The following is a 13,289-nucleotide window of genomic DNA, read 5'->3' as shown; positions in this document are numbered from 1 at the left end:
CAGCTCCTGGCAACCAATGAAATCACTGGTTGCCAGGAGCTGGGTGGGTGCCGAGCCAGAGCATCCTAGGTTGCTAAGATGAATGGGGAGATGTGTATGGCCCTTACCCGCCTTGCTTCCAGCAACCTGGGATGCTGTAGCCGGGAAGGGGGCAGAAGGCACACTGCAAACACTCTGCCTGCTCCCCCCCCCCACGTGACCCAAAGAGATGCCGCCTGAGGCAACAGCCTCAGCCTTCCCCATTAAAGGGACAGCCCTGACTCTGCCTATACAGTAGTCTCAAGCAGCATTATCAGTCCTGCCCAATTCACCTTTGCGAACTTCAGAAGACTTCCCACATATGTTATGAAGATGAGGAGAGGGTGAGATGTTTCTAGACCAAGCCATCAGTAGAGCTGCCTAGAGTGACAACATAGCTCCGGCAAAAGTACAGTACGGTGAATGAGCATTGTTACCCTACAGTACGTCAAGAAGTGTGCCACTGTCAGGATCACTAGGCGCAAAAAATGAAAATATGCCAGATAAAGCAGACTAAAGCAGCCAGCACATCTATATATTCAATTCTTTTTTTTTGGAGGGGGGCGCCTTTAGAAACACTTTAATGAAGTATACATACCAACGCGAGTTTAAGGGTTCTAAAATGTAAAGTAAAGGTATGTTTCACAAATAAATGTGCTGAATTATTATGGAAATGAGAACATTAAAGTATCCCTGTATGAAGCTGTGTGGCGTCCTGTCTGAGAACAAGGCTCCATCACATGACATTTTGCTCTTTGACCAGTTGGTGACTTTTGTATTTTTAGTGCAGTAGACGAGAATGGGGTGTTCTATTGCTTTAATGCATCCAGAGTGTGAATGGCTCATTAACTTAGAGAAAAGGTAGTGAAGTACATGTGGCCTAATAATCAGGTATTGGAGACGTGTGACCAAACAAATTATATAATTAGATTATGTGCTGCATTTTCATAAAGGCGACAAGGTAAATACAGGTCGCTTAAAAACAGAGCCATCCATTTCTGGACTACCGATTTACTCCCTGTTTTCTCAGTGCATTTATATTTACAGTGGTGTTGACTTACGTTCACTATGCAAAGTGTTAGTAAACAAGGTTAACTTGTGTTCACTTTTAATACCCAATCACCGGCAAGGGAAATCAAAAAGAAAATAGGATATTTGCTAGCAAATGACTGAATATTAAAGCAGACCTTTACCCATATCTTTAAAATAACAACAAACACACCTTTAGAAATGTTTTTTAATGACAATCTACAAACACATACTTCTAGATAATTGCAGGCATTGTAATCGTTGCATACCTTATTTCTCTTTTCTTTCCCAGTCTTCGGACAGTGGCCATGTTTACTTAGGGCAGGTTACTAGATCTCCTTTTACTTCCTGAACATTGGCACATGTGATTAGACATGTGACCATGCACATTATCTCAGGGGAGCAAAATGCCTTTCTCTGAGATTAGATTTCCCAGCAATGCTCTACTGATGTAACCTTCCCAGGATGCAATGCTTTAGCAAACTGGAGTAATTACAAAGCAGGAAGTGAATGCTCTGCAAATGTAAGTATTTCAAAATCACAGCATTTTACATCTGACATGTCTATGTTATTATTAATTATCATACATAGAGGAATGCATTGGTAGAATTTGATTTATGAGTGTAAAGGTGTGCTTTAAGGCTGGATTCACACCAGATGTGTTGGGGCTGTGTTGACTGCTTTTTTCTAGCACAGCCCCAATGCAAGACAAGGCAATCCGCCTTGTTTTAAATGTGCTCAGTTCACACCACCATGTTGTGGTGGTGTGCACTGAAAAAAGTACTGCAAGCAGTGGGATGCGACGTGGAACAACTGCAATGTACAGCGCTGTGCCCATAGAACTTACTGAAATGTCACTCCTTGCATTTCAATAAAATTCTAACAAGAAAAAAAGGTAAAAGTGCAATGCATCAGATCGACGCCTTGGCACTCTGCCTGGCAACGCACAGCAGCAGCTGTATGTGGTAGCACAGCTGCTAGTGTGAATTGGCCCTAAATGTGAACACCCCCCACCACTTTAGTAAATTGGCTCCAATAATAGGTACTGTACACACAGGTTTTTATATCCTCTATGCATGCTTTCATGTGTGCAGGATGGTCCCCATCCACATATGTTCGGAATGGTGATTGTCACACACATCCACTTGCAGGCTGGCACTAACACAAAGCTTGCCAAACACAGAAAAACTGACATACGTGCACTAATTCACCTGTCTGCATAGGGTCTTGGTTAGCAGGAGAAATACATATTGCATGGAAGCAAAAAGAAAAAGTACAATAAAGTTCTCCTTGTGCTTGTGTGGGTTTCCTCCAGGTTTCCTTACAAAAGACATAGCAGTTCATTTGGCTCCTGCCTAGATGTGTGTGTATGTATGCCTGTGAGATAGGGACATTAAATTTTAAGTTCCTTGTGGGCAAGGACTCATGTACAATATGTAAAGTGCTGGGCAAATTTTCAGCGCTATGTGAATACCTGTAAAAGTAATACATAATTATATTATTGAGCAGCTGTTTTCTACAGCTAACCTGAAAACTAAGCTCTTCACTTGGCATTGTTGATTAAAGGTTTGTGATGCTTTAAAAGTTATAAACCATTTTAAGAGCCGTAGGTGATGTTACATTATGGAAGCCAACAATTTTAAAAATAAAAGAACTTAAAGGGTTATTAAACCCTTCGTTTTTTTTGCATATATCTACTGCTAGCAAGCAGTAAATATATGCAAAAAGTGCAAAAACAAAACCAAAACGCTTTGAAAAGGGTTAATACTTACCTGTGTCTTCCCCGCGTGCTCCCGTTTCAAAAGGTGAAAATTTTGGCCGGTCCCCAAAGCATCTTGGGACGGGTGCATGCGCAGTTCACATTTTCGACCAGAACGTGAGGAGAGTCACAAGGTAAGTCTATGGACGCGTGCACCCGCATGCAGACACCGTGGGACAGGAAGTGCCAGCAAGCTCAGAGGAGTCAGCGTTGAATCGCAGACCCACCGCTGCAGCGCTGGAGGGACAGATGAAAACGACAGGAAAGAAGATCGGATTAAGAAACATCATTTAAGGCAGGTGCTTTAACATTGGGGGGAGGGAAAAAGATTTCTGACTTTAATGTCACTTTAATGTATGGTCCGGAATTCCTCAGTAAGGTTACTGTAGACACTAGGTCATGGGTGTTTTTTTTTTTTAGGAAGCGAGCTTACAATTGAAGAAAAAATTCTTATGCTTCAGTATGCATAGGATGTCTAATGTTGTGCAGGTTGCACACATGGTGCTTGGTTTATCTGCGAACTTACTGTCAGGACATTTTCAACCTTAGTATATAATCTTTTCTTTCAGGTTTGGCGTCTTTAGGTTTTGTATTGCTACAAAAGTTAGAGTTACCTTTTAAATCACCAGTCTTAGTAATTTAAAGAGCCCTTATAAGATCATATGTGCATTTATTATTAGTAATGCATGGTATTTGCCCATGGAAGCCTACCTTGTGGGCTGGGCACTGCCATGTTGGATGTGTTGTCAGCAGTCCCAGTAGACAGGCCTGGCACTCAAGTTACACTCTATAACATTCTCTTTCGCTTTTGACTACTATACTCCATAAAAGATTATTTAGTCAGGGGACTTCCTAAACTGTTCACCTCTACATCCCTCTTCATACACTCTTCACCTCTGCACCCCCTGTATCCCTTCTCCTACACTGCTCATCTCTGCATGCCATGCATCCCTCTTCATAGACTGCCCACCTCTGCACACCTCTTCTTACACTGTTCACTCTGCACCCCTGCATCTCTCTTCTAACGCTGCTCACATCTGTACCCCCTGCATCACTTTTCCTACACTGCTCACACCTGCACCCCCAGCATCCCTCTTCCTACCCTGTTCACCTCTCACCTGCCATGGAGTGCAGAGGTGAGCACTGTAGGAAGAGGGCTGCAGAGGGTACAGAAGTTAATGGTGTTGGAAGAGGGTTTGATGGCTACCAACACTGTTACCTTCCACACCTTCTGCATCCCTCATCTTACATTGCTAACCCCCCTCCCCTACTCTCTGTTAAGCTCTCACCCCCTGCAGCTTACCTCACGGTAGCACTCCCGCTCCTGATTCCACAGATTGTGGACAGTGCAGGGGGCGGTGCCAAACAAGCGAATTGACAGGCTCCTGTCCTTCAATGCAGAGGATCCTGGGTCCCTGTAGGGAAGGAGGGGAGGACCCTGCCAATCAACTGGTTGCCATGGCAAGTGGGTGGGACCATCCTCCTTCACTACAGGCAGCCTGGGTTCAGGCCCCCACTGCTGACTTGTTGGGGCCTGGCCGGTACAAGGGGTCTGCCTGTACCATCCTGACGGCAGCCCTGGTCATGGGCCCCCTCCCGGCTGCGGGCCCGAGGGCCTCAAAGGGCAGTCCACCCCTGTAAATGAGAAATCTAGTCCAACCTAGTTATGCTGATATGTGGGTTCCTAAGAACTTAGCTCTCACTACCAAAGTACCACTCACATACAAGAAGCCAGCAGGTGACTGATCCACTAACATCTGCCCCAAGGAACAGTAAATGGACTGATCAGTAAATGGACTTTACTTGGTACTTGGCAGTAGCTATGATCAACTTATTTGCTCTCTGTATTGTTGAAGATCATATACCGCTATTAAACTGTGCAGCGTTGTTATGTGTCCTCCTGTAAAACTGGAAAACATACAGAGCTGGAAGGTTTAAATCCCCACAGCAGCAGTTAAATGTTTTGTGGCATCTTGTAAACATTAAAAAATATGATCACCGCACTCATAAATAAATCTTAACAGGCGTCAAAAAGAAAACTAAAATGACGAGCTTTCTTTCAAAAGCACTTGATTGGCTGCTGCAGGTATAATAAACCAGTGAAACCAAACCTCACATGTAGCAAATGTAAGAGGAATGTTTACCAAAGGTTGAATTCTAAGTATTGAACTGTTCTAAAGACTGTACTAACATTTTAAAGGTTTTAACACTAAAATCCTATCTCATATACAGTATATATCTGAAATTATCCAAAGCTATAATTTAAAAGAATGTGGCTGTTGGTACTTGCGTATATATTAGCCCTTCAAACGTAAGACCTGTGAGTAACAAATCACTTTACATAGACTCCATATAGATACATGTCAGTTTCTTTACTGTAAACTGTGTTTTTTGTATCTTGGCATCCCAAAATAGTGATATTTTGGGTGATGTTTCAGTTACAGGTGGACTCTTTCGGGTTGTCTTATATTACTTGAAGACACCAACAGTGGGCCCTTCCAGCCAAAATGTCCTGCAGTAGATAGTCCCGGGTGATCCCATTCCTCCATTTGGGTTCTCCAAAATAATCCTTAAACAATGCAGCAGAGACAGTGACATCTTCTTGTAATTTACAAAATAGGTTTGAAGACCTTGAAACTCAAGCATGGAGATCTCATTATCAAGGTCAAGGCTTTATCCTATATCAGACATCTCACATCTGATATATTAGTTGAACTGACACTCTAGTGTAGAGGAAGGAAGGAAAATGGGAAATGTCATTTTTTAACATGCTTTTAAATATCTTGAATTATCTTGTCTGATTTAACATGAACATTTTATAACTCATTGTTTCTGAAAGCATAATGATCTAATCTTAAAAGCAATGTTACATTATAGCTATATTTTCTCCAACTGTTAACATTACGAATAGGTGTACTACTTATATATTGTTGGATGCTCATAAATTGCTAACATATAATGATTGGTATGAGCCGTTATTGTTTGTTATACAATATAGTTGAGGAATAACATGTGTTGTACTAATAATGTATGGGCATTTCGGAAATTTGGAAGGACCGCTATGTTGTTCGACATGCTAAAACCTGCAGAATACATTTGCATGATAAGTCTGCTGAAAATGTGTGGAATTGTCAAAATGAGCTGTTTCCAGTAGCAGTAAGCATTAAAATAAAACTTTACTGGTATGGTATATAGCTAATACCAGCAATAAAAGTTATGTAAAGAAAGCCTTCCATATTTTTAAGAAATGATAGTCTTATAAACACTGGCTAAACAAAAGTCTGCTGTCAGCTATGCTGAAATTGACCTCAACCTGTTTTTCAGGTGCATTGATCCTTAACATAATGTATTCTGTCCTAGTCTTCATGTAAAAAGCAGACTGTCTCGTGTTAAACATTGCCTTGTTGGTAATAAGTCCCTAAACCATGAAACCAATGACTATGGCACGTTTTAAATGGGAGGGCGGAGAAGCTGTAGATGGATGCTCCTATCCAGTATTATTGCCCAAGCTGGTTTGGTTGAAACTGGTTCCCTGCCATATAAATATTAAAGTTTGCTTACCTTAGCTTATTAAGGTGGCAAAATTGCCTGGAAATACTTTATTTGGAGAATACTACCTACTCAAGAGACTTGATAAGGAGCTTAGAGCCACAGAGAGAAGCAGATACACTGTTAGGTCTAGTTGGCTATCAACAAAGGGACAATGTCTTCTGATCAAGAAAGTCTGGAGAACACGCTGAATGCTAGTAGGAGCAAACAGCAGGCTCCAAGCCGTAATTCAATTATTATCAACCAGGCTGTTAATCGAAGTATTTTCACCTCTACAGTCTCCCCAGCTGCAGAACGCATACGTTTTATTCTGGGTGAAGAAGATGAAGGCCCAGCACCCCCTCAACTCTTCACTGAGCTTGATGAGCTACTGTCTGTGGATGGCCAAGAAATGGAATGGAAGGAGACAGCCAGGTGAGACCTACCTACTCAATATGTCTATAGATCTTTATAATCTGAGCTATATTTTTCAGCTTTACTTTATTGTATTTGCTGATGGATTTAAGCTGATGCAGTCATTTATTTGAGCTGTAAATGGTCTAGTACATTTTATTTCATCTTGATTACAATCTAATATGTGAGTACCCTCCTCATTCATTTTCCTACTATAACTTTATAATCAAAGTGTCAGAAAAAAGAACAATTTATATTTCTTCCTTTCATTTTCTAACCTTCAGTGAGAGGTTTAATCTGGTTGGCTGTTAATCTCACAATACATATGTTACAATCTGACATGTTTGTACAATCAATTTAATATGTAATATGAGGACCTGCCTAAACTATCCATTCAATATGTATCCTATTAGGCAAGCCCTTACACTACATAACTATTGGTACATCTAAAGGAGATTCTAAAGTCAGATCAGTTCTTTCAGAATGTTTGATTATAAGGTTTAGAATTAGAGTAAACCTCTAAAACAGAAGTACCATCAAGGTCCAGCGATGGGTTTATGGTGTATATGTAACGTGTGGTGTACCTGATTCATAACTATTGCTCCATTTTACATTGTCAATATAACTTTCCATTTGCAAGATCCATATACAATTGACTTGAATTGGTTAGAAGTGATCCTCTTCATGTCTCAGGGCTATCACCGAGTAAAGTATGAGCGACATGTAAAACTCTGCATCAGCAAGCAGCCAGCAGTATGCACATGGTAATATGTCATTTTGATTTCATACACTGGTTTGGTCACCGAGGCAGCTGCTATCTAAGGGAAACCACCATGGGTTTGTAATTCTATCTGGGAATTATTGGTAATGCTTTGACAGCCAAATGTGGTCTCATTGCCCTTCAGAACTTAGTACTACTCCAAGTCTAAAGACAAGTTATTTGATTGCTAATCACATTCCAAGTCCAACATCTCACGGAGTATGCTGAGCACTACAGGCATTGCATCTGTAGTAGGCATGTGCAATTCAGGCTTTACAAGAGAGCACATTAATATTATTGAATGAAACATGCTTTTAGGATATATTTTTGAGTTGTTTCAGGAGTGTGAAAAAAAAACTATTTGTCCAATGACTAAAGTAGATTGCCCCTCATGACAATCTACTTGTCCTGATACAATGAATAATTTTAACCGTTCAAAGAAGCACTTCTCATTGGTCAGCATGGTCAGGTGATCGCGCTAACCAATGAGTGCTTGCAATTTGCGAGTGAAATTCAAAACCCATAGTGCACAGGCACAGATAGTACCCCAGTATCGGCGGAGGGGTATGGCCAAGTATAGTGGGGGGCAGATTTGAGCGGGTAATTCCATTTCCCCAAATGACTTGGAAAAGTGAACTTACCCTTTAACCCTTTCGCTGCCAAGGACGTACGTCATACGGAGCTACAAAAGTGCTTCCAGCTGGCCAGCTCAGTACGTCGTACGGACCTGGCATTTACAGTTCTACTATAAGCTGATGGTCGCTTTAGCGACCATCAGCTTATAGTAGAACTGTTCAGCAGTGTACATGTTAGAGAGCGCTACTGCCTGGCTACCACAGTATTGCACATAGTGGAATGGGGGCAGCACTCAGCTCACACACACATACAATGCCTTACGCAGTGGCATCACAATGGGGGTGTGGGGGGTGTGGCACACACAGGATGACACCATCAGAGGGGGGGCACACCAAAAAGACTGACAGTCTTTTTGGTGTCACCCCCTCTGAAAAGTTGGGCACTTGGTTATGGTCCTAGAGCCCGACCACTACTAAGTTGCTGTATGCAACTTCTAACAGCGTGGGAGACGGGAGGCTGCGCTTGTCGGTGGATCCAGGGATCAGGTGAGTATTAGAAAAAAAAAAGTTTTATTTTATGTTCTATTCTTAGTTCTATAATGTAATTGTAGTACTTTCAGGTGGAATACAGCTTCATAACATATCAGCTAGGGAACTACAAGTCCCAGCATGCCCTCATTGCCCCTGTACAACAACCAGATATTGCCGTTCCCTGGGTGATATGTGGGGGGGGGGGGTACAGTTCTAGTGGATGTTTATATAATATGGGGGGGCGAAAAAAATGTTCTGCCCCGGGCGCCCATAACTCTGGTTACGCCACTGATTGAAGGGGATACAAGCCCTGAGAAAAATATGTTAGATACCATTTCTGACTAGTCCTTTTACAAATACTAGTTTCTTGGTTTAAATACTTCCCGAGACACAGACCTGGGCTAAACACTCAGCAGGTAAAAGCAAAAGAAAATTGGAACACCTAATATAAACAGTTGTTCAGAGTCAGCGACTTGGACTTTAATGAAATCACTGGATCAGCATGGCAGCCAGGCAGTTAGCATTTTCAAAAGGAAGTCCAACAACCCACATAACTAAGACAATGAAGAATGATCAGCAACATTTTCCCCATGTTAAGCTATTCACCCAATTGCAATTTACAGTAGCAGAAGAAGATTATAATCAGGACTGCGACCAAAGAAAATTATGGGGAGAGTGAAATACACTCATCCCCATAATTGGAGCCGATGAGTGATCACATACCGCTGATTGCTCAGTCCCTCATCTTCTCCCTGCAGAGAGAGGTGACTGTCATTCACCTCTCCCAGCAGGGATTTCCCCCTCCCCTCTCTCTATTACTCCCCGCTAACTGGAGGGAAGGACTGGGGAAGGTGTTAGTGTAAAGGTGGCCATACACTCTACAACCATCGCAAGACTTAAGGTGGCCATACACTCTACAACCATCGCAAGACTAAAGTCTTGCGATGGTTGTAGAGTGTATGGCCACCTTAAGGCAGCTCAAACAGCCGCCTGAGGGCGTCGGCAGAAGGGGGCGGAACAATCCTAGCACCGGCCCTGCAGAAAAACAGATGTAGTGGTGTGGATGGGTCTCCGGGCTTCTGCTGACTTTGAAGCCGCTCAGCCCGCACTGTGGCTGTAGCTGTCACCCCTGCCATGTGCATTCTCTGGAGCCTCACACTAGCTTCTCCTGCCCACTCTCTGCACTGTAGGAGGAGCCGTAATCACCTCTCTCTTCCCACACTGCCTGCTGGTCCCAAGCTACAGGTAACGGTGTGTTTGTGTGTGTGCGTCACTGTGTGTGTGTCACTGTGTTTGTGTATGTATGTGTGTGTGTTTGTGGCTGTCTCTGTGTGTGTCACTGTGTTTGTGTCTTTCTCTGTTAGCTTCTAAGTCTCTTCAAGTCATAGTGCCCAATTCATATGCTTCTGTGTACTCTGTAGTGTGTGAAGTGTTATATATAACTAATATAAGTATATCATATAAAAGACAGATAATAAAGTTTCTACACTGCCAAGCACAATTTGCATATCCTACTGCCCTCCCAAATGGTGGATTTCTGGCACCTAATCCTGTTCACATACATTAAATGGTTCACTTTTTAATTAAACACATTCTGTAGTCTCAATTTCTTTATTTCCAATAGACACACATTTTCTAGTTAACTTTATTACTCACTCTCCAAGATCCAACCCCTTAAAAAAAAAAAGAAGCCAATATGACCGTTTGGGCATCATGATATTCCTTACCCACTAAACTAGGTTTCAAGAAAATACATTTTCAGCGTTCACATCATCCAGTGTGTTCATCTCAGTCCCGTAGCATGAACGCACTGAACCAATTTCTCTACTTTCTGGGGTGGGAGGGGGTGTGGTGGTGCCATTCATTTAAATGGTACCGCAAAGACACCTCCTGCCTGCAGTGCGATTGCCCTCATTGAAATGCGTGGTACCCCAATACCCTGCAATCGCACCACACTGCAGTGTAGGCGATCGCACTGCGGGCTGGAGGTGTGCTTGTGTGCGCCACACCCCCTCCCACCCCAGAAGGCAGGGAGGGTAGGATTGAGCGTTCCAGTTGTTCATGCCTAAAGAGAATAATGGCAAAAAAAGATTGGGCCATAGTTCTCTTTTAACTGTTTCCAATGTAGTCAGGCATGATCTGGCCTTTGAGAAGCTGGTGAACTATAGATCCTGTCATTATTGTCTTTAGTGGTGTATTTTCGTTTTGTGTTGCCCTAGGCAAGACTAAACTCGGGCACCCCCCTAATCTAAATTTGCCCTACCTCTTCCTGTTTAGTACATTTTACGTAACCTGTCAGTGGCTGGATTCAGCGCGCAAGCTGCATCCAGCTTCTGACAGGTTGCGTAATTAGCATAGCGGGGAAGCCCGCTTCACATTGTGCTTATCCTATCAGAAGCTGGATACAGCGCCTGTTTAAATAGTAACAGGCACGTGCTGTATCACTTATGCCAGCATCGGAGAGAGGAGGCTTAGCTCGTTGGTGGATTTGGCTAAGGATAATTTTTTCTTTTACTGGCAGGTAAGGTTCTGCCTCACTGGTTTGGGAGTGGCCTGGAAAGGCCACCCAAGGTAAATGCCTAGTTTGCCTTACAGTAGATATGCCTCTGATTGTCTCCTATGAATTTCATGTTATCTTCAGCAAAGCTTGCCCAGTCAGTATAATGTAATGCACAGACAGCTGTCATGTAAGGAAGGGAGGATATATTGGCCACATCATGTACCATTTATTATGCACACTAAAATACCATTAACTAGAAGCACAAATTTGATTTTCTAAGCAAAAGATATTCGTATATCTCTTTATCAAAAAGAAAAAAAAGCACAGGGATTAATCCTCATTAAACCAAGACTGGTAGAGATTATGAAAATCATCTCTTTATGGTTTGTGCCAACTGTGCGCCCAGCCTAAATATAGAGCCATCTGTCCATCTTGCATGCAGCTGTTTTACACTTGTTAGCTCTTGCCAGTTCATGATATGGAAGCCATGACTTGTGTGGGGTTGTGCTAAAATACATTTAAATTTAGTCATTAAAATCTCAAGTGCCTTTAAAGCCCAACTCCTGTGGAATAAAAAGTTGTCATTTGCAGTGGAGCTGCCCCTGCTCTGCAAATATTAACTGCTCGTTTAAACGTAGGGTACAGGAAAAAGCTGTTTTACTTACCTGGTCCCCACAGCCTCTCCTTCACTCTGGTGGTCTAAGGACCTCTGACCCCATTAAGTACAATGCAGGCTCCCTGGCCCTGCATTGTTCATGAGAACACTGAGGAGCAGTTCACAGCCATAGTGGTGGGGAGAAGAGTAAGTGCCAACTTCTGGGTGAGGGGGGATCAGGTAAGTAAAACAGCTTTTTCCTGGCCTTTTGACATAAAAGAACAGTTAACCCTTGCAGAGCAGGGGCAGCCCCACTGCAGGGGGAAACTTGTAATGTGACACTAAACTCAGGAGTAAAATCTTAAAAATGCATTCAAGTACCCTGAGCATTAACAATATTGGACCTTATTTGTTTATCACTCATCTGTAGATCCTCAAATCATCTCTGAATTTGTGTTGACACCGTCCTTCCTTCTGGAGGGTTGCTACTATTGTTCCCCTTGGTCTGTGTGTGTGTTGTAAAGTAGCCACCATTCCAAGCTCACTCCTGTGATGGACTACAATGTCAATACAAATTAGTAAACTAAACGAGAGTGAACTTGGAGCGGTGGCTACTTTATAACACACACAGGGACCATGGAAAACAAAAGTAGCCACCCTCCAGATGGAAAGACAGTGTCGGCACCAATTCAGAGATGATTTGAGGCTAGATTTTTGTAAATAAGGTAGTTAAAGGGTTATTAAACCCTCTGTTTTTTTGCATATATCTACTGCTAGCAAGCAGTAGATATATGCAAAAAGTGTTAAAAAAAACCCGCTTTAAAAGAGGTTAATACCTACATGTGTCTTCCCCGCGTGCTCCCGTCTGAAAATGTGAACATTTTCGGTGGCCACAAAGCATCGTGGGGTGGGCACATGCACAGTTCAAATTTTTGGCCACGAGACGAGGAGCGACACAAGGTAAGTATATGGATGCGTGCACCTGCATGCAGACACCATGGGACAGGAAGTGCCCGCAAGCTCAGAGGCTGGATCGGAGACTCGCAGCAGTGCTGGAGAGAAGGCTGAAAACGACAGGAAAGAAGAAGAAGATCGGATTAAGAAACATAATATAAGGTAAGTGCTTTAATTAACATGGGGGGGGGGGGGGGGGAGTTTAAAATAAATCCTGTTGATCCTCCCATGAAGGTCATTGCTTAGACTGTTATAGGGTGATAACACTGTCCCTGTCTCACGATTGTGCCCCAGCGTTGTCGTCCTGTCACATGGGCATCAGATGGAGTCTACAAATGGCTGTTTCATCACACATTATGCAGACATGGTCCACTGTTGTCAGCATCAGGAAACCCATTCTGAGAAGTATCATTCAGCCATCACTGGAGTGCATGTAGACAGGTGCAAGTAGCTACAAAGAGGCTGTAGAAGATCAGCAACACAGAGATGTAACAAAGGATGAAAAAACAAGTTATTCAAAAGTAAAAATGGCAATTATTTATGATACTCAGTGCTTTAGCAAACTAAGATGGGTTATTCACTAAGAGCCGAAGGATGTAGCATAACAATCGGCTAATTCTTTGGCT

The 13,289-nt window shown here is 42.7% G+C and overlaps 1 protein-coding gene across 1 annotated transcript in view; it reads left to right on the top strand.

Moving 5' to 3' along the window:
• SLC4A4 (solute carrier family 4 member 4) overlaps positions 1–13,289 on the top strand; it is a 208,718-nt gene that overhangs the window by 118,264 nt on the left and 77,165 nt on the right. Inside the window, exon 4 of the mRNA XM_018553578.1 lies at positions 6,634–6,769. Coding sequence (XP_018409080.1) covers positions 6,634–6,769 — 136 coding nt within the window. The remainder of the gene's footprint in view (positions 1–6,633; positions 6,770–13,289) is intronic.

This window comes from Nanorana parkeri, unplaced genomic scaffold (genome assembly GCF_000935625.1).
Source record: "Nanorana parkeri isolate BGI_ZX_2015 unplaced genomic scaffold, ASM93562v1 scaffold124, whole genome shotgun sequence".
Taxonomy (NCBI): domain Eukaryota; kingdom Metazoa; phylum Chordata; class Amphibia; order Anura; family Dicroglossidae; genus Nanorana; species Nanorana parkeri.
The sequence above is the reverse complement of the archived record's forward strand: the minus strand, read 5'-3'. Positions and strand labels throughout refer to the sequence as shown.